The following is a 22,353-nucleotide window of genomic DNA, read 5'->3' as shown; positions in this document are numbered from 1 at the left end:
AGAGAAGTGGCGCTATCTCAGCTCACTGCAAGCTCTGCCTCCCGGGTTCACGCCATTCTCCTGCCTTAGCCTCCCGAGTAGCTGAGACTACAGGCACCGGCCACCACACCTGGCTAATTTTTTGTATTTTTAGTAGAGATGGGGTTTCACTGTGTTAGCCAGGATGGTCTCCATCTCCTGACCTTGTGATCCACCCGCCTCGGCCTCCCAAAGTGCTGGGATTATAGGTGTGAGCCACCGCACCCGGCCGAAAATTTTTAAATCAACGAATAAAATTAACATAAATGTAATGTAAGATTTTACTTTAGCCATTAAGGTCCTTGCCCTTCTCATTAAAAAAACTCAAAAGAAACAACAACTAAGTGGAGCCTCATCTCGATGCTGCTAATAACTAGCACAGAGGCAAAAAGGAAAAGTTAAAGGGCATCCCAACTTCTACACTAGACAATCAAGTAACGAATCAGTAGGATTTGACTGTTTTCTCCATGTACATACAAGTTCTAAAGGGTAATCACTGCGCCGAATGCAGTGGCTCACGCCTGTAATCCCAGCACTTTGGGAGGCTGAGGCGGGTGGATCACCTCAGGTCAGGAGTTTGAAACCAGCCTGACCAACATGGTGAAACTCTGTCTCTACTAAAAATACAAAATTAGCCGAGCGTGGTGGCGGGCGCCTGTAACCCCAGCTACTCAGGAGGCTGAGGCAGGAGAATTGCTTGAACCCAGGAGGCGGAGGTTGGGTGAGCCGAGATCGCACCATTGCACTCCAGCCTAGGCAACAAGAGTGAAACTCTGTCTCTAAATAAATAAATTTAAAAAAATTTTTTTAGAGAAAGGGTTTCATTCTGTCACCCAGGCTGGAGTACAGTGACGAGCTCATAGCTCACTATAGTCTTGAACTCCTAGTCTCAAGCAATCTTCCCACTTTAGCGTCCAGAGTAGCTGAGACTACAAGAGCGTGCCACTGTCCCCAGCTGAAAATGTCTTTTTGATATCAAAAGTCTGATTTCGTTGTAAATTTTCACAATTCCAGACATTAAGAGGGCAATTAACAATTAAGAGACATAGATCACATAACCACATTTTCCAGTCATTTATCTTAAGGGTTGGTAGTTATTTCTTGATCTTCATTACACCTTCTTACAATCTTGGTGCTATTTTCTTTCCTCTTTTTCTACTTAATCCCAACACTTCTCTCCATTTCCCTTCTCCCACCTCTTCTCACCTGTTACCTTTCAGATGTGGCAGGACATTGACCACCAAATTACTAAGTTAACACACACAAAAAACATTTTAAGACAACAGTTAAAAACTGACCGAGTTCTGAATTAGTAGCTAGTTTGGCAGTTTTCTAGTTAAACTAATTACTCTAACTGGAAAAATAAAATTATATGCACACACGGTCTGCTTACCTCTTACAACTTTAGTATCTCTCCATCAAAAAATAAACAGACAGGAGAGAAAAAGAGAAAAAAAGAAAAAGCAGTACTTCTTAGGACTCACTGACTATGAGAAAACTGGTACTTGCAGCATCTTTGTTTAGTTTAAATGATTCCTTTGATGTAGTTAATGACCTTGAATGTTTTAAATGCTCTGAGTCAACAAGTAATGTGCCATAAATGTTCTAAGTTATTCATAATACCACTACTGAAACCACACTTGTATAGCCACCTTTGGGGAGACGGAAAGGACTAGCACTTTTATCTCCACTTACGGAGAAATGGAGACACAGCTAGTAAGTGGCAGAAATGGGAAGACCATAGGTTTCTGGAGGCCTTGTCTACAAATATCTGGTTTAAGTAAATACAGAAGACAAATTCTGCCCCATCAAGAAATGGGGAACTGCTACAATCTCCCATCAGAGTTTAATGAGGGCTGCAAAAGGATTAAAATGAATTGACAAGTTTATGTCATTGATTTTCTCTCAAGAGTAATGGCAAATAGTATTCATTCAGCACAATGAGTAGTCAATAAATGATGTTAACTTATTCTTGTAAGAATACTCAGTCTGTCCAGAACTAAGTCCTCTCTTAGAGCTATCCCCTATTACCCAACTCAAACATCTCTACATCCAAGTCTGCTTAAGAAAACAAAGAGGATGCTTCACCTACCAAAAACCTGACTATCTTTGGAAAGAACCACGTATGTGTGTTAGGATTAGCAGGAAGGTTTGATTAGGACAAACCATGTTTCCTACTCACCATACTGTGATGAGAAAATGTGTTCCCTGAAGCAGGCTGTGATATGGCAGTCTGCTTCGAATTACTGAACACCAGAGGCTGGGCCAGAGAAGGAGCCTGAGACGGATCCAGATTAGATGAATCATTCTCCATTGTAGATGGTGTCTTCCCCAGCAGAACAGCAAGGTCAATTCTAGTGGGGAAGGGAAGGGATCTTGATGAATAATGACTGAACATGCTAACATTCCCCAACACTCAAATCAGATTAGATCAAAATGAAGCCACTTGCTAGGGCTTCTTCTAGCCCTTTTAGGGCTCAAACACAAAGCCTTGAAATGCTTAATTTCCCAAAATAACTGATGCATACGAGCCACTATAGTATATAGCTGAATTCCACTGATGTTGCCAATAATAATGATTAATTTTTTAAGTTATTAATTTAATGAAATATCAAAAAAATTTTTTTTTTGGACACAGAGTCTCTCTCTGTCACCCAGGCTGGAGTGCAGGGGCTGGAGTGCAGTGGTTGGAGTGCAGTGGCACTCGGCTCACTGCAAGCTCTGCCTCCCAGGTTCACGCCATTCTTTGGCCTCAGCCTGTAGCTGGGACTACAGACACCTGCCACCACGCCTGGCTAATTTTTTATTTTATTTTATTTTTAGTAGAGATGGGGGTTTTACTGCGTTAGCCAGGATGGTCTCAATCTCCTGACCTCGTGATCCGCCCACCTTGGCCTCCCAAAGTTCTGGGATTACAGGTGTGAGCCACCGCGCCTGGCCTCAAATGCTAGTTTTAATGCAGCAGCTCAATAACTGAGCCAAAACTTAGAAGTACTTATCCATGATTTTTATACCGAATACCTGTCATTACCAATTCCTAAAATAGAAAATCATATACCAGAACACTGGAATATTCAAATGGCTTTAGAACAGGGGAAGTTTGGAAGATATTTTTTCCCGCAATTTTCGTAAAATTTCAAAAGTTACCTGTGGTATAATATATACTTGAGCTTTGCCTTGTTCCCGGCACAGAGCTCCTAAAACATTTAGAACTTCCTAAGTGATAGTGTCCTTTGTTATTCATAACACACTTCTTTCAACCATACCTGAATTTACGCTAATGAGGTAGCCCAGGGTGGGGCCCCAGATAGCTTCAGGATGAGGGCTGGTCACTAGAAAGACCAGATAAGGCTGGGCACGGTGGCTCACACCTGTAATCCCAGCACTTTGGGAGGCCGAGGCAGATGGATTAGTTGAAGTCAGGAGTTTCAGACTGGCCTGGCCAACATGGTAAAACCCTACTAAAAATACAAAAATTAGCCAGGCGTGGTGGTGGGTGCCTATTATCCCAGCTACTCAGGAGGCTGAGGCAGGAGAATCGCTTGAACCTGGGAGGCAAAGGTTGCAGTGAGCCAAGATTGTGCCACTGCACTCCAGCCTGGGCAACAGAGTGAGACTGTTTCAAAAAGAGAAAGACCAGGTAAGAGGGTTGGAACTTTCAGAAGCCCCTCCCAATCCCACCAAATTCCAGGGGTGTAGGGGAGGTGGCTATTAAGTCCAATCACCAATGGCCAATGATTTAATCAATCATGCCTAGGTAATAAAACTCGTAACAATAAGATTTGGAGAGCTTTAGGATACCTGCAGAAGACAAGGAAGGTGTGTGTGCCCCACCCACACCCATTCATACCTTGCCCTGTGCATTTCTTCCACTTGGCTGTTCCTGAGTTGTACCTTTACAATAAACCAGTAATGGGCCAGGTGCAGTGGCTCACACCTGTAATCCCAGCACTCTGGGAGGCAGAGGTGGGTGGATCACCAGAGGTCAGGCTGGCCAATATGGTGAAATGCCGCCTCTACTAAAAATGAAAAATTAGCTGGGCATAGTGGTGCATGCCTGTAATCCCAGCTACTTGGGAGGCTGAGGCAGAAGAATGGCTTGAACCCAGGAGGTGAAGGTTGCAGTGAGCCAAGATCACGCCACTGCACTCCAGCCTGGGTGACAAAGCAAGACTCCATCTCAAAAACAAAACAGTAATGGCAAGTAAAACTCCTGAGTTCACAGTCATTCCAGTGAGTCATCAAACTTGCTAAGGGGGTGATGGGAACCTCCAAATTTGTAGCTGGCTGGCAGAACCTCTGAAGCTGAGGCAGTCTTGTGGAACTGAGCCTTCAACTTGTGGGGTCTGCACTAACTCTGGGTAATGTCAAACTGAATTTTTGAGCTATCAGGCCCAGGTCTAGAAAAAATCCAAGAAGTTTCCCGGGAATTAAAAATATTCCCTGAAGAGTGTATCTCCTACCACTGATCCCTAGAGATTCAAATTCTAAAATGTTTATTAGCTGGATCCTGCTGATCCAAAGGAAAAAAGCGACCATTATAGTCAGTGGGCTCAGAGAACAGGAGAAGAAACTACTGAACGGTTCTAAAAAATTCAGAAATAAATGAAAACATTTCCACTTTTGGCTCTTCTTTCCCTGACTTACTTCAAGACAAGTTATATACTCAATGCTGGTGATATGAAAGGCTGATCTTTGTAATTAAAGTGCTATTTGTGGGGAGAATCAACTTTAAAATTGTAACATATAAACTTCCATTCAGTAGATTAACTAGTACTAAGTTTTAGAAGTCTCTCCATCAACTGGCCGGGCACGGTGGCTCACGCCTGTAATCCCAGCCACTTTGGGAGGCAGAGGTGGGCAGATTACCTGAGGTCAGGAGTTCGAGACCAGCCTGGTCAACATGGTGAAACACCATCTCTACTAAAAATAGAAAAATTAGCCAGGCGTGGTGGCACATGCCTATAATCTCAGCTACTCGGGAGACTGAGGCGGGAGAATTGCTTGAGCCCAGGAGGCGGAGGTTGCAGTGAGCCGAGATCGTGCCACTGCACTCTAGACTGGCTGACAGAGTAAGACTCTATCTCAAAAAAAAAAAAAGAAAAAAAAAGAAGAAGTCTCTCCATCAACTTAAGAGGAATGTAATGTAATTTGGTTATTATTATTACTGACACCATGGGAGTTTACAAAGGCCAGTGCCACTCCTCCTTACAGTTAGCAGATATGTTTAAAGAAATGGTAATAAATTTTACTGCACACTTGCCTCTGACCAGCAGTGATTGTCACATTCTCCGCAGGCAGAGGCACTGAAGACACGTTAGAGGCAGTGAAGATCTTGGTCTCAGAAAGCTGGAAAACAGAGGGATTAGTCACTCTTGGTGTCAAGGATGCTACAGTCAGAAACTTGGCATAGATAAGGGGAATTAAACATCAAGAAAAAGTGAAAGCCCTATAAAGAGAAAACTATCTACCCTGAGGAATCCTGAATGGATTGACTTTCAAGCCGTTCAATATATTCTCAATGGTTTTAGCCAAAGAAAGAGTAGAACCAAGGAACCCAGTAAAATATAGTGGAGTCACATGATCATATGCATACTGAGCTTACAGGGATGCTAGACATAAAAAAAAAAAAAGAAAAGAAAATCCCTCTATATTTTCCCATTACAGTTCCCAATTCCCACCTCTACCCAAAGCACACTTGTATTCTACTACTCCCTTCACAGCTCCACCCCTCCCAAAGAAAGATCATAACCAAGATGAAGAAATAAATAAAAGAAGTTCATTTTTGGCTTTTGAGCAGTAAGGGCCCAAGTACTGGTGAATTAAGGTTTTTTTGGGAGATCGTTTTAACTAGATGTTATTTTTACCTTAATATTTGACTTTGTGACATCTAGTCTTTCCACTATTAAGGCATCAAACTTAGGTAAGCAAATGTAGGGATTAACTTTTCCTACTATTCAAAAGTTGATTTGGGTTTCGGTTTTATTTCTTGATTAAAATCGCTAAAGCACAGAGAATCTACTCTCCCCTTAATACCCAACACCATGTATCATTCTCTGAAAGTTGCTTAAGCAGACAAGCCAAATCTCAGAAAGGAACATAATTTGCCCATTTTCACAAAGCAGTCTAGTTCGTTGATTATACAATAGAAAATAATCACCCTGTGATGCTGATGCCTCTGAAATTTAAAAAACCCAGAACTGGCAACCAAAACAGTCTTCACGTCATTTCCTCTTATCACAAAAGCTGTCTTGCCTAACTACGCGAAAGTATAGAAAAGTACACAGATTAAAAAATGTTAAAACAAGAGTTTATCCACGATCAATGAAAACCATAATTCATAGCAAAAGCTTGACTGTGACCAGGAATCAGCAAAATTCTTACTCAGGTAGTATTCAAATGAATTCATAGAGCTTGTTTACGTGCCACCCATCTATGAGGTTTCCAAGTTGAGTCAAGCTGGCAGATAGCTTGACAGATATTTATCTCAATCACAATTATACAGTTGGGCTTCAAATAAATACAAGGGTTCCAGAGTCAACCAGCTTACAAGTTTGAGGATTTGGTACTACAACACTAGCTTTGTATCCACTGCCAATCCATTACAGGACCTTAAAGGAAATACTTAAAAGCACCAAGTAGTCATGTACCACCAGCAGCTGTTACTCAATGCACTACCTGCCTAACTCCACTTCTGGTGCCCTACCCAACCACCAATCTCTTCCTGGGATAAATCCGACAATCAGATATTGGACTTACACAAGTGCACTTGCCCTTTCCATAGTGTGGTTCCACAGAGTCCTGTTCATGCCCAGTCTCCTTCATATAACATATGTGAAATGTTCTGGCTCAGAACACTATTTTGGATGTAAAAGTTTTGGGTCAGAATCTTAAGGGTGAATTTTGAGGGGTAGAAACATACCCATTTTCTATCCCTAAACAACACTTAGGGATAGAAGGCATTAGTGAGGAATGACCTGGGAATACCTACATCTTCATTCCAATCTTCAGTCCCCCACTCCTCTGTTGCAGTCCTCCACGCACCTGAGAATAAAGAAAAATACTGAAGTAACTTCACTATTAAATGCCAGTACAAAACATGTGTAGAAAACATCAACGTATTAATTTTTTTGGCTGCCAAAAGTATGACTAAAATTTAGTAATCAGAAGAAGGCCAGGCGCGGTGGCTCATGCCTGTAACCCCAGTACTTTGGGAGGCCGAGGTGGGTGGATCACTTGAGGTCGGGAGTTCCAGACCAGCCTGACCAACGTGGCGAAACCCTATTTCTACTAAAAATACAAAAATTAGCCAGGCGTCGTGGCGCATGCCTGTAATTCCAGCTACTCAGGAGGCTGAGGCAGAAGAATGGCTTGAATCTAGGAGGTGGAGGTTGCAGTGAGCCAAGATCGCGCCATTGCACTCCAGCCTGGGCAACAAGAGTGAAACTCTGTCTTAAAACAAACAAACAAAAACAAAACAAAACAAAAAGAAATTCTTGGGCTTCAAAGATAGGGAAAGACTCTTTAGAAAGGCATACCTCAGAGTACCAGGGTTTTAATAAGATTATGATTTCACAGCTACTTTCAGTTTTTGTTATAAAGCAGGGATGGGGGTTGGGGGCGGCAGACAGACAACCACCTAATGCTCGAAGCAATATCTTTAAGGCCCTCAGGTTGATTTAGTGGTCAATTCAGTGAAATGGCAGCAACCAATTTAAACCATAACATGCAAACTACACCTCTTTATCTAGTATAAGACAAAAAAAACTGCAGGCAGTCTGAAGGATAGTAGCACTGATAGAGAAACACAAATGGTTACCACCTAATAGTGAAAGAGCAGTGAAGAAGGGTGGGTTTGAAACCCGAACTGAGGGCACTGAAAACTATCTGCTATGAGAATTGGATTAAAAATGCATACTCAGCAGAAGTCAAGTTTATAGATCTTATTGGTTTAACTATATAAGAAAAGCCCCATATAGAGCTGTTCTCTTCAAAAGATAATGAACAAGACTGAAAAATCAAGTATCAATGATATTGTCCTAACCCTACTCATATAGAACTTGAAATCTGACCTGCTGTGGTCATGGCACAGACAATCGGAGTATACACTCTCCTTGTGTTTGTTGGTAAACCAAAGCTGGGATACAGTTTCTACTGGAGAAATCCAAAAGCAATCAAGCCACCTTCCACATTCCTTTTTTGTGCTTCATGTATACATGTACTTTCAGAAAGAAAAAATTTTTAAGAAAAAAATTGTTTTCTTAAAAAATAAGGGTGAGAATTTCTTTGAGAACCAGGATTCTTCCCTTCAGCCAAAGGCACAGTAAAAACAAGAACCTGTCTAAAGAAGGGACAAGAGTACCCTTATTTTCTTGCTAGGGTAATATATATTAAATAACTCTTCAATCCTTCCCTCCTACTGGAAAAAGCTTGTAAGAATGAAAAGTCTCACATTCAGATACTGCGCCACTGAAGAGAAGTATTCTAACACCACATTAGAAGTATTCTAATACAAAATCCATCTAAAATTCTTCTAAACATTGAATAATGGAAAAATCTTATTTATTAAAGGAAAATACATTCATTGTAAAGACTTTCCCAGGTGGCCGGGCGCGGTGGCTCAAGCCTGTAATCCCAGCACTTTGGGAGGCTGAGACGGGCGGATCACAAGGTCAGGAGATTGAGACCATCCTGGCTAACCCGGTGAAACCCCGTCTCTACTAAAAAATACAAAAAACTAGCCGGGCGAGGTGGTGGGCGCCTGTAGTCCCAGCTACTCGGGAGGCTGAGGCAGGAGAATGGCATAAACCCGGGAGGCGGAGCTTGCAGTGAGCTGAGATCTGGCCACTGCACTCCAGCCTGGGTGACAGATCGAGACTCCGTCTCAAAAAAAAAAAAGACTTTCCCAGGAAAATATTTAAATTGCACCAGGGAAATCCCAAACCACTTAATAATGACAATATTCACGAAACCAAAGTCCAATATCAGTACAGACAAGTTACAAATCAGATTATTTTCTCCTCCTTCATTGATACCACACTTCCTTCTCAATGACATCCATCTTATCCTGGCTCGATGGAATCCAAGATGAGTTAGCACTTATACACAATCCTAGAGTTAGATGTGATCTAACAGGTTATCTAATCTAAGCTCTTGATGCAAGAATTTTTTTCTGCACACTGATGACTTCAACTGGGATGGAAAGGAGGAATGTAGATACCTAACTGATATGTTCCTATTCAGGATACACGGTCATGGCTGAGGAAGAGAGATCTAAGGAAGCATTAAGGAACAGTAAAGATGGAAATGCTCTAAACAACAGACGAGGGTTTCCGTTCCATTAGCAGAAAGCAATCAGTGTAATTGTCAAATATTCATTAAGTGAACAGAAAGAAAAGTGGACACAGAAAAATGAGAGGAAAAGGCAGAAAGAGAAAAAGCAGAAAGATAGAAAAATGACCTATCCACAGATATTACAGCTCATAAAAATCTACAAAAATGTCCGGGGCAGTTAGGCACCTGGATGTATCATACCAGGAGCAGTCTCAAATTTTCGGGGATAATTTGACCCCTCAACCCCAATGAAATTAAGTCCTGAAACAAAAAAGAAAAGAAAAAACAACCAGTGAAATTTTGCTTGTAAATGAGAATGTCTGCCCAAATACATAATTCCCATTGTACCTGTGGATATTTTAAGGGTAGGTTTGGAATTTTTTTTTTTTTAATTTAAAGGGGAAATTGAAGTTTGCTATCAGGAAAACACAAAAAGAAACCATGCATGAAGGTATGTTCATACCATGAAATTAACAATGGCCAGGTGTGGTGGCTCACACCTGTAATCACCAGCACTTTGGGATGCCAAGGCAGATGGATCACTTGAGGTCAGGAGTTTGAGACCAGCCTGTCCAACATGGTGAAACCCCATCTCTACTAAAAATACAAAAATTAGCCAGGCGTGGTGGCGTGCACCTGTAGTCCCAGCTACTCAGGAGGCTGAGACCTGAGAACAGATTGAACTCGGGAGGCAGAGGCTGCAATGAGCCAAGATCGCACCACTGCACTCCAGCCTGAGTGACAGAACAAGACTGTCTCAAAAAAGAAAAACAGAAAAGAAAAAAAAAAAAAAAAAAAGAAATGAACAACAATGGGAACTCATGAAGCTATAATCAACACTTTCACACTAACAAGATGATAGTGGCATCACATTCAGCCACAAATCAGATTTCCAATTCCAGCCTTCCACATCTGCTTCCTTTTCTACTCAGTAGAAATTAACACACACACTTTACCCTTCCCTGTTTACCCAACCAGACCCTTACTGAAGACAGTTAAGGCTAAGGACTGGGACCCGATGCCTGAATTTCCATTTACAACTAAAAACAAACTTTTCAACTTCCGCCATCTTACCTGCCAAAGATAAAAAGCCAAATACCCAGGAATAAGCTAGAGCTCAAAAACAGTAACTTATTTGTTATAGACTGCTACTACTGCCTCTACAAAGCCATCAATAGATGAATGAAGAGCAGTTCTAATGTCTCCAAAGTATAGTAAGTTAAACTATAACAGGACATTTTATAACTAAACAATGCAGAAATTCAAAGATACCTATAATTCAACTTCAGCCTCCACCCATGAAATATGTTAAAAATGAATTTATAAGATAGCAACTTGGCGAACAAAAAGCAGACAACATTCAGAGTCTCAGGAATAATATACTGTAGGAAAAAGGTGAGAAGCTATTTGTGCCAAAGGCTCTCCTAAAGGCCCAGAGATCACGTATCTGAGAAAAGCGACAAGGCAAATTTAAACAGGGAAGGAGTCAAAGAGCCTATTTCAGGCCCTACTCATCCCCCTTTGTAAGAGGAAAAAAAGCCTTAGGCTCTCATGTGTTAGCTCAGCCAGAATAAGGCAGCTGTTCAAGAAAGTACACCAGAGTTTTCTTACTAAAATGAACTGCTCTTATTAAAAGTGGCACACGTATCCACCCCCAAACACATCTTAGGTGTATATGACAGCTTAACATATCCTTAAACATTTTTTTTTTTTTTGAGACGGAGTCTCGCTCTGTCGCCCAGGCTGGAGTGCAGTGGCACGATCTCGGCTCACTGCAAGCTCTGCCTCCCGGGTTCACGCCATTCTCCTAACTCAGCCTCCTGAGTAGCTGGGACTACAGGCACCCGCCACCGCGCCCAGTTAATTTTTTGTATTTTTAGAGATGGGGTTTCACCGTGGTCTCGATCTCCTGACCTTGTAATCCGCCCGCCTCAGCCTCCCAAAGTGCTGGGATTACAGGCGTGAGCCACCTCGCCCGGCCTCCTTAAACATTTATATCCAGCCCAGACACAGGCACTAAAGTCAGCTAACAAAAAAGTAATCTTATTCCAATCCTGAATACTCCATGACACCAAGAAGGCTGTTCAACGGGGCACCAGAAAGACTAGAGAGATTTCAAAATCTTTTTGTTCATATACTGATGTGTCCCAAAAATAAAGAGAAAAAAAGGATATTCTTATCTCAGTAACAGAAAACAAATAAATGGATAGTGTGGACTTTGATTCTGGGCCTTGTTCATCTTTACAAGCAGTGGCTTGATTAATTAATTCTGGCTATCTTTTCAAAAGGCAAAGCTACCCTAACATAAACACTAGAAAATACACTTGGACCTAATAGCATGACATAGTATAATTGAAAGGGCATGGACTTTCAGGGTCAAACAACACTGAGTTCAAATGCTAGCAAATTTATAACCTCTCTTTCAGCCTTAGTTTTGTCATCTGGAAAGTGATGATAAATAACGACTATTTCATACAATATAAAGCAGCATTAACTGAAATAGCATGCGTAATGTGCCCATATGCACGTTACATAAACAGTACACCTAGTAATACAATTGCCAGCCCTTTCTCACCCTATCTCCATAACCAAATACTATTCCTCCACATTTTAATGTAACTATAACCACAAAAAAACTATTTCCTTAGATTCCCCGAGACAAGAAATGAATGATAAATGGTCACTCACTCGTCCCATCATCTGGTTCAAAGTGGCCAGTGTTGTTCCACGTATTGCCGCTACTATTGCCATAGTTATCATCAGTATTGGCTGGCTCTGCATAATCAGCTGGGTTAAAGGTTCTGGAAAAAATAAAACTTAGAGTCTTTGACCTCTAAGCAGCTTTGGCAAATATTAACTCAAAGAATCAAAATCTTGACTGCATCCTTTCTAGTACAAATCTATCATGGCCCCATTCTATAATCCTGTGTGTTACCTACTTTTTCTCACTTATCACTCTACCCAAAATTTCATGGTATAATCTCAACATATGTCTAAGACATTCTGAGAAAATAACAGGTGTATTGATTCAAATAAAGATATATAAAATATAGGTAATGATCCAGGTGGTAAAGGTTTATCCCTAAGAAATGAGTCCTAAGTCCTCACATCTTTTTTACCATATAGTCTAGAAATCATTCTGATCATTCTGGTTAAGGCTGCCTACAGTAATTTTTAAGGGAAAAAAAATTAAGACATTAGATCATGGAACTTACCCCATTCCTTGAGCAGAAAACCTTCCTCCTCGCCTACCAGAGCCACCTAAAGAATGACAAAAAGAGAAGAGAAATGTATCTTAAAAGTTGATATAAAACTTCCTTGCCAGGCAGGCACAGTGGCTTATGGTGGTAATCCCAGCACTTTGAAAGGCTGAGGGCGGGCCAGGCACGGTGGCTCAAGCCTGTAATCCCAGCACTTTGGGAGGCCGAGACGGGCGGATCACGAGGTCAGGAGATCGAGACCATCCTGGCTAACACGGTGAAACCCCGACTCTACTAAAAAAAAAAAAAAAAAAAAAAAAAACACAAAAAACTAGCCGGGCGAGGTGGTGGGCGCCTGTAGTCCCAGCTACTTGGGAGGCTGAGGCAGGAGACTGGCGTGAACCCGGGAAGCGGAGCTTGCAGTGAGCCGAGATCACGCCACTGCACCCCAGCCTGGGCGACAGAGAGAGACTCCGTCTCAAAAAAAAAAAAAAAAAAAGAAAGGCTGAGGGCGGGTGGATTGCTTGCATCCAAAAGTTCGAGACCAGCCTAGGCAATAGAGCAAAACACTATCTCTACAAAAAGTACAAAAATTTGCCAAGTGTGGTAGCACACGCTTATAGTCTCAGCTCCTTGGGGTGCTAAGGCAGGAGGATCACTTGAGCCCAGGAAGCAGAGGTTGCAATGAGCTGAGACCACACCACTGCAGTCCAGCCTGGGTGACAGTGAAACCTTGCCTCAAAAATACAAAAAACTACCTTGCCAGCTGAGGCAGCTCAGGAATAAAACGTGGTTGATACTATCAGATGTTCTTTCTCTCTGTCCCATGTTACATATCAGTAATAGAGTAGGACTACTAATAGAGTAATAAAGGAGGACACGTCAGAGAGATTGTTCTTTTGCTGCTCAGACTACCACGTCCTCAAGCAAATACAATACTAGCAATAAAGACTAGAGGAAATGACATCTACCTTCTTTCTCACTCTCCCCTTCTGCAACCTCTAATATATGCATGAGACTTCAATAATTAACTAGACTTCATGTTAATTTGCTTTTAAACAAAGAAGACCCTGGAGCCAAGTGCTGTGTCTCACACCTATAACCTCAGCACTCTGAGAGGCCAAGCAGGAAGAGCTCTTGAAGCCAGGAGTTTGAGACCACCCTGGGCAAGACATTAAGACTCCATCTCCACAGAAGCATTTAAAAATTAGCGAGGCGGGCACATCACTTGAGGTCAGGAGTTCAAGACCAGCCTGGCCAATGTGGTGAAACTGCGTCTCTACTAAAAATACAAAAATTAGCTAGGCATAGTGGTGCACACTTGTAATTCCAGCTACTCGGGAGACTGAGGCAGGAGAATCGCTTGAAGCCGGGAGGCAAAGGTTGCAGTGAGCCAAAAATTAAGCCAGGTGGGCCAGGCATACTGGCTCACACCTGTAATCCCAGTACTTTGGTAGGCTGAGGCAAGTGGATCACCTGAGGTCAGGAGTTCAACACCAGCCTGGGCAACATGGTGAAACCTCGTCTCTACTAAAGGTAGAGGCTGCAGTGAGTCAAGATGGAGTCACCGCACTCCAGCCTAGGCAACAGAGTGAGACTCTGTCTCAAAAAAAAAAGTGGCTGGGCGCGGTGGCTCATGCCTGTAATCCCAGTACTTTAAGAGGTCGACGCGGGCGGATCACGAGGTCAGGAGATTGAGACCACCTTGATCGAGACCATCCTTGCTAACACTGTGAAACCCCGTCTCTTCTAAAAATACAAAAAATTGGGCCGGGCGCGGTGGCTCAAGCCTGTAATCCCAGCACTTTGGGAGGCCGAGATGGGCGGATCACGAGGTCAGGAGATCGAGACCATCCTGGCTAACACGGTGAAACCCCGTCTCTACTAAAAAATACAAAAAACTAGACAGGCGAGGTGGTGGGCGCCTGTAGTCCCAGCTACTCGGGAGGCTGAGGCAGGAGAATGGCGTGAACCCGGGAGGCGGAGCTTGCAGTAAGCCGAGATCTGGCCACTGCACTCCAGCCTGGGCGACAGAGCAAGACTCCGTCTCAAAAAAAAAAAAAAAAAAAATTAGCTAGGCGTGGTGGCGGGTGCCTATAGTCCCAGTTACTCAGGAGGCTAAGGCAGGAGAATGGTGTGAACCTGGGAGGTGGAGTTTGCAGTGAGCTGAGATCGTGCCACTGTACTCCAGCCTGGGTTACAGTGCGAGACTCCGTCTCAAAAAAAAAAAAAAGGCATATTGGCAGCCACCTGTAGTCTTAGCTACTAGGGAGGCTGAGGCAGGAGGATCATTTGAGCGCAGGAGTCTGAGGCTGCAGTGAGCTATGACTGGGCCACTGCACTCCGGCCTGGGTGAGAGTGAAACTACCTCTAACAATAAAAAGTAAAGCAGACCGCTAATGAATAAAGAGTAACCTGCCCCCAGTATCCATCCCCCTACAAACCAATCACCTCTGCCTCGGCCACGGCCCCTTCTGCCTCTTTCTGTTCCTCTTCCAGAAGGCCCTCCACTCTTGGTGCCATCCAATCCATTTTCCTGACCTCGAACTGAAATAAAAATAAAAATTAAAAAACAAAACAAACAAACAAACAGAAAAACCAAACCACAGATGGCCAGAGCACAGTCAACAAGATATATACAAATATATAAATAGTATGTAATATGGTATTGGGAATTAAAAAAACAATGAAGAGAAAATGAGCTCGAAGGATGGGAACATGTTACTCGGGGAATGGTAATGTGCCTTAACGGAGAGCTGCACGTCAAATTTAACTTTACAAATGACTACAGGGTAATCTCATGCCAGACTGGTGGCTGTTGGTACAAAAGGCTACATGCAAGAGATGTCAAGGTCTCAGAAGAGATGATGGCAAGAAAGGCAAAAGGATAATATAATGGTTCTTGGGTCCTGCCTAGCAGGGCCCTGGCACATCCCTAGAGTCTAGACATTACTGACCCACAGCTGGTTTTGATAAAGCCCCATGCATACACTCTCGTCCACGGCTGGCACCTCTCCCCCGTCTTGGTGGCCCACCACGTCGCCGACTATAGTCTCTGTCCCGGTCTCGATTTTCTTTGCCTTCCTCGTTGGATTCCGTCTGGCCACCATCCTTCTGGCCTGAGACTCCCTTCTTCTTCCCGACCATCTCCCAGGAATGCTACAGAAGGGTAGAGCATTCATATCTAATCAATATGGAGGACACCAGAGATGAAAGCTGGGACAACTGATTGACTTAACCATTCTCCACTCAGCATCCATGTCTAAGACACTTCCATTAGTTTGCTTTTACTTCTGTTTAAATATTTTATACACATCACTACCAAAAGCAAAGTCCTTCATTTTTTATTTTATATTTATTTATTTATTTGAGACAGAGTCTTGCTCTGTTGCCCAGGCTGGAGTGGAGTGGCGTGATCTTGGCTCACTGCAACCTCCGCCTCCCAGGTTCAAGCGATTCTCATGCCTCAGTCTCTCGAGTAGCTAAGATTACAGGCACACAACACTATGCCTGGCTAATTTTTGTATTTTTAGTAGAGACAGTGTTTCACCATGTTCGCCAGGCTGGTCTCTCGAACAACTGACCGCAGGTGATCCACCACCTCAGCCTCTCAAAGTGCTGGGATTACAGATGTGAACCACCGAGCCCAGTCTTTTTTGTAGGGAAGGTACTTATAGGAAACAGATTGCCGGGATCACTTCCAAGAGGATTACAAAGACCTCTATCTAATTCAGTCACTTAAGCATATTAGCCAAAGGACCAAGTTATTGGTCCTTATCTTTCAAGTGTTATTTCCTGGGCTAAAAAAAAAAAAAACAAAAAAAACCCACTAATTTTCTTCAGAGTCAGTGACCCACAACTTTTTATAGTATCATTCATACCAAATAAAGCAAAAAAGAAAACAATGTTTCGAAAAGTTACCTATGAATTCAGAATGAATGAGCAGCATTCTACTCTTGGGCACATTCTCTAAACTCACCCATAAATTAAGGAGGAAAACAGCTATAGCTACCTACCTACAGACACACACAAAAACACACACAGCAATTTTATTTAAAAGATCAGGCTGATGGCCGGGCATGGTGGCTCATGCCTGTAATCTCAGCACTTTGGGAGGCCGAGGTGGGTGGATCACGAGGTCAGGAGATCGAGATCATCCTGGCTAACATGGTGAAACACCGCCTCTACTAAAAATACAAAAAAAAAATTAGCCGGCGTGGTGGCAGGCACCTGTAGTCCCAGCTACTCGGGAGGCTGAGGCAGGAGAATGGGGTGAACCCGGGAGGCGGAGCTTGCAGCCTGGGCAACAGAGACTCCTTCTCTAAATAAATAAATAAATAAATAAATAAAGGTCAGGCTGGGTGGCTAGGCACGGTGGCTCACACCTGTAATCCCAGCACTTTGGGAGTGGGAGGCCAAGGCAGGTAGATCACAAGGTCAGGAGTTCCAGACCAGCCTGGCCAACATGGTGAACCCCTGTCTCTACCAAAAATACAAAAATTAGCCAGGTGTGGTGGTGCACACCTGCAATCCCAGCTACTCAGGAGGCTGAAGCGGAGAACTGCTTGAACCCGGGAGGAGGAGGGTGCAGTGAGGTGAGATCGTACCACACCACTGCACTCTAGCCTGGGCGACAGAGCAAGACTCCCTCTCAAAGAAAAAAAAAAGAAAAAAAGGGCTGGGGGCAGTGACTCACACCTGTAATCCCAGCATTCTGGGAGGCTGAGGTGGGTGGACTGCCTGAGGTCAAGAGTTCAAGAACAGCCTGGCCAACATAGTGAAACCCTATCTCTACTAAAAATACAAAAAATTAGCTGGGCGTGGTGGCAGGTGCCTGTAATCCCAGCTACTAAGGAGGCTGAGGCAGGAGAATTGCTTGAACCCAGGAGGCGGAGGCTGCAGTAAGCTGAGATCCTGCCATTGCACTCCAGCCTGGGTAACAGAGTGAGACTCCGTCTCAAAAAAAAAAAAAGGAAAAAAGAAAAGAGAAGGCCGGGCGCAGTGGGGCTCAAGCCTGTAATCCCAGCACTTTGGGAGGCCGAGACGGGCGGATCACGAGGTCAGGAGATCGAGACCATCCTGGCTAACACAGTGAAACCCTGTCTCTACTAAAAAATACAAAAAACTAGCCGGGCGAGGTGGCAGGCGCCTGTAGTCCCAGCTATTCGGGAGGCTGAGGCAGGAGAATGGCGTAAACCCAGGAGGTAAAGCTTGCAGTGAGCCGAGATCTGGCCACTGCACTCCAGCCTGGGCGACAGAGCAAGACTCCGTCTCAAAAAAAAAAAAGAAAAGAAAAAAGAAAAAAAGATAAGGCTAGGTGTGGTGGCTCACACCTATAACCTCAGCACTTTGGGAGGTCGGGAGGTCAAGGCAGGAAGATTGCTTCAGGCCAGGAGTTCAAGACCAACCTAGGCAACAAAATGAGACTCTGGTCTCTACTAAAAATTTAAGAATTAGCCAAGTGTGGTGGTACACTCCTGTCACCCCAACTACTTGAAGGCTGAGGCAGAATGATCACTTGAGCCCTGGAGGTTGAGGCTGCAGTGAGTCATGGTTATGTGACTGTACTCAGTCTAGGTGACAGAGTAAGACCCTGTCTCAAAAAGTATATAAAAATAAAAATAAAAGAAGACCAAACAACAGTCACAGCCCTGACCCCAAGAGATACTGATTATAGGAAGCCTTCCATCCAGGTTTTACTTGCAGTGTTCTCCCTGTATTTCCTAAATTGTTATCAGTCAATTTAACTTTCCCCAGTGAAAAATGTATACCTATGATACATTCCTAATTGCAAGACGGAAAGTCTGTGGTAAGGAAAATAAGCTAAACACCCTTGCAAAACACTCTTCCTCAGGAAAACGAGCATTATAAACTAAAAGTTTTTTTTAAAATGCATACCTTGATTTACACATACTTTTGCAAAAAACCTATACAAACGAAACTTCCAGGACAAACACCAACACTATCAGATTTTTCTTTTCTTTTTTTTTTTGAGACTTAGTCTCGCTCTGTCACCAGGCTGGAGTGCAGTGGTGCAATCTTGGCTCACTACAACCTCCACTTCCCGGGATGAAGTGATTCTCCTGCCTCAGCCTCCCAAGTAGTTGGGGCTACAGGGCACCACTACACCCAGCTAATTTTTGCATTTTTAGTAGAGATGGGGTTTCACCATGCTGGCCAGGATGGTCTCCGTCTCTTGACCTCGTGACCCACCTGCCATGGCCTCCCAAAGTGCTCGGATTACAGGCATGAGCCACCGCACCCAGCCTCAGATCTTTATTATCTTACCATTAAACTCAATCATGGCCCTAGTGCTCAGTAACAGCTACTTAATATCTAATCACTTTCAGAATATGGGCTGAGTATTAGATAATATAAAATTATTGACCTTATCAAGATTGATAATAGTATTATGGTCATGTAAAAGTGTAGCCTCCTTTAAGGGGAAGCATGTTGAAGAACTTAAGGGAATCAAGTATTAAGTCTACAACTTCCAGATAATTCCAAGTGCCCACTGATGAGTAAACAAAATGCCACATATATGTACAATGGAATATTAGCCTTAAAAAGGAATGAAATTCTGACCCATGTCACAATATGGATGAACCTTGAAACATTACGCTAAGTGAAGTAAGTTAGAAACAAAAGGTCAAATATTACATGATTTCACTTATATGAGATATCTAAAACAGACAAATAGAAACAGAAAACAGGGCCAGGGATGGTGGCTCATATCTATAATCCCAGCACTTTCTGAGGCCAAGGAGGGTGGATTACTTGAGGCCAGGAGTCTGAGACCATCCTAGGCAACATGGCAAAACCCTGTCTCTACTAAACATACCAAAGTTAGCCAGGTGCGGTGCCACACGCCTGTGGTCCTAGCTACTCGGGAGGCTGAGGTGGGAAAATTGCTTGAGCCCAGGAGGCAGAAGCTGCAGTGAGTCATGATCACACCACTGCACTCCAGCCTGGGCGACAGAAGACCCTATCTCAAAAAAAAAAAAAAGGAAAAAAGAAAACAGAACGGTCTCACACAGTTCTGAGATTTGCTTAAAGAAAGTAAGTGCTCACTTCGGCAGCACACATATTAAAAAAGAAGAACAGAACAGAATATAGAAGAGGTTACTTAGAAGCTGGGAACAGGGAGGAATGAGGATTTATTATTTAATGGATACAGAATTACTATTTGGGATGATGAACAAGTTCTGGAAATGAATAGTAGTAATGACCACACTCATTATGAACGTACTTAACGTCTCTGAATTATACATTTTAAAATAAGTCTAATGTAATATATCTTACCATAATAAAAGTATTTTTAAGAGACAAGGTCTCACTCTATAGCCAGGCTGGAGTGTGGTGGTGTGATCATGGCACACTGCAGCCTCCAGCTCCTGGGCTCTCAAGTGATTCTCTTGCCCCATCCTCCTAAGTAGCTAGGACCACAGGCGCATGCCACCACAGTCAGCTAATTTTTGAATTTTTTTTTTTTTTTTTTTAAGAGACAGGATCTCACCATATTGCCAGGCTGGTCTGAACTCCTGGCCTTAAGCGATCTTCCCTCCTCAGCCTCCCAAAGTGCTAGGCTTACAGGCATAATCAAATCCAGTCCACAAAGTTTTTTAAGTTCAAAAAAACGAAATTTAAAATTATAACAGGGCCAGGTGCGGTGGTTCACACCTGTAATCCCAGCATTTTGGGATTACAAAACACTGTCTTGGATTTAAAAAAAAAAAGAAAGAAAAAAAGAAAAGAAAAAAGGCTAAAATGGTAAATTTTATTTTTATTATTTTTTTAATATATTTGAGACAGAGTCTCACTGTGTCACCCAGGCTGTAGTGCGGTGGCTCTTGATTTTGGCTCACTGCAACCTCCGCCTCCCAGGTTCAAGTGATTCTCATGCCTCAGTCTCCCAAGTAGCTAGGATTACAGGCACATGCCACCACGCCTGGCTAATTTTTCTACTTTTAGTAGAGACATGGTTTCACCATGTTGATTAGGCTGGTCTTGGAACTCCTGACTTCAAGTGATCCACGTGCCTCAGCCTCCCAAAGTGCTGGAATTACAGGTGTGAGACACCATACCCAGCCGGTAAGTTTTAAATTAAAAAAAAAAAAAAAAAATTGTAGGCCAGCTGTGGTGGCTCACGCCTGTAATCCCAGCACTTTGGGAGGCTGAGGCAGGTGGATCATGAGGTCAAGAGATCAAGACCAGCCTGGCCAACATGGTGAAACCCTGTCTCTACCAAAAATACAAAAATTAGCTTGGCGGGGTGGTGCGCACATGTAGTCCCAGCTACTCCAGAGGCTGAGGCAGGAGAATCACTTGAACCTGGGACTCAGAGGTTGCAGTGAGCCGAGATCATGCCACTGCACTCCAGCCTGGCAACAGAACGAGACTCCATTTCAAAAAATATATATGTATATAATAAAAGAATATCTACATATTATAAAGAGTCAATTGTCCATAGTAAGTAGTTTACTAAAGTAATAATTTCACAGAGGTGGGAAGATTGCTTGAAGTCAGGTGCTTGAGACCAGGCTGCAAAATACAGCAAGACCTTCACTTCACCTCTCAAAATGTGTGTTTTTTTTTTAAACAGCTGGGGCCAGGTGCAGTGGCTCATGCCTGTAATCCCAGCACTTTGGGAGGCCAAGGTGGGCGGATCACCTGAGGTCAGAGGTTCAAGACCAGCCTGACCAACATGGCGAAACCCTATTTCTACTAAAAATACAAAAATTAGCCAGGTAGCCGGGCGCGGTGGCTCAAGCCTGTAATCCCAGCACTTTGGGAGGCTGAGATGGGCGGATCACGAGGTCAGGAGATCGAGACCATCCTGGCTAACACGGTGAAACCCCGTCTCTACTTAAAATACAAAAAAATTAGCCGGGCGAGGTGGCGGCGCCTGTAGTCCCAGCTACTCGGGAGGCTGAGGCAGGAGAGTGGCGCGAACCCGGGAGGCGGAGCTTGCAGTGAGCAGAGATCGTGCCACTGTACTCCAGCCTGGGTGACAGAGCGAGACTCTGTCTCCAAAAAAAAAAAAAAAAAAAAATTAGCCAGGCGTGGTGGTGCATGCCTGTAATCCCAGTTACTTGGGAGGCTGAGGAAGGAGAATTGCTTGAACCCGGGAGGCAGAGGTTGCAGTGAGCCAAAATCAAGCCATTGCACTCCAGCCCGCGCAACAAGAGCAAAACTGCCATCTCAAAAAATAAAAATAAAAAATAGGCCGAACGCAGTGGTTCACACCTGTAACCCCAGCACTTTGGGAGGCCAAGGCAGGCGGATCATAAGGTCAGGAGTTTGAGACCAGCCTGGCCAATATGATGTTTATCCCATCTCTACTGAAAATACAAAAATCAGCCAGGCGTGGTGGCAGGCGCCTGTAGTCCCAACTACTTGGGAGGCTGACACAGGAGAATCGCTTGAACCCAGGAGGTGGAGGCTGCAGTGAGCCAAGATCGCACCACTGCACTCCAGCCTGGGCAACAGAGCGAGACTCCATCTTCAAAAAAAAAAAAAAAAAAAAAAAAACCGGTGTGGTGGCACACACCTGTTGTCCCAGCTACTAAGGAGGCTGAGGTGGGAGGGTTGCTTGAGCCCAGGTGTCCATGGCTGCGGTGATAATGCTACTGCACTCCAGCCTGGGTGGCAGGGCCAAGAACCCAACTCTTAATTCATTTGTTTTAAAAAGACTACCTACCCAGGACTTGGAAGTTTGTGGCTGCCTACTCTTCCAACCCAAGCCTATTACACATTACAGTTGGTGGGTCATTTTATGCTCACAGTAAGTTAGAACAACCCT

General features: G+C 43.6%; 1 protein-coding gene across 22 annotated transcripts in view; it reads right to left on the bottom strand.

Annotated features, from left to right (window-relative positions):
- LOC116269731 (ubiquitin-associated protein 2-like) overlaps window positions 1-15,861 on the bottom strand; it is a 38,615-nt gene extending 22,754 nt beyond the window's left edge. For 6 of the 22 annotated variants that reach the window (XR_004177462.1, XR_004177463.1, XR_004177460.1 and 3 more), the window contains exons 1-7: window positions 15,509-15,856; window positions 15,003-15,098; window positions 12,567-12,612; window positions 12,040-12,152; window positions 7,010-7,062; window positions 5,282-5,367; window positions 2,201-2,372 (exon numbers count right to left, since the gene is read on the bottom strand). Coding sequence is in view for 17 of the 22 variants with exons in the window: in XM_031653253.1 (XP_031509113.1) it covers window positions 2,201-2,372; window positions 5,282-5,367; window positions 7,010-7,062; window positions 12,040-12,152; window positions 12,567-12,612; window positions 15,003-15,098; window positions 15,509-15,698 (756 nt within the window). In the remaining 5 variants the exon portion in view is untranslated. Of the gene's footprint in view, window positions 1-2,200; window positions 2,373-5,281; window positions 5,368-7,009; window positions 7,063-12,039; window positions 12,153-12,566; window positions 12,613-15,002; window positions 15,099-15,508 lie in introns of all 22 variants that reach the window. The other 16 variants (XR_004177464.1, XM_031653258.1, XM_031653257.1 and 13 more) reach the window with 9 other exon arrangements.
- Between the last annotated feature and the right edge of the window lie 6,492 nt (window positions 15,862-22,353).

This window comes from Papio anubis, chromosome 1 (assembly GCF_008728515.1).
Source record: "Papio anubis isolate 15944 chromosome 1, Panubis1.0, whole genome shotgun sequence".
NCBI lineage: Eukaryota > Metazoa > Chordata > Mammalia > Primates > Cercopithecidae > Papio > Papio anubis.
This window is presented reverse-complemented; position numbering and strand designations above follow the sequence as displayed.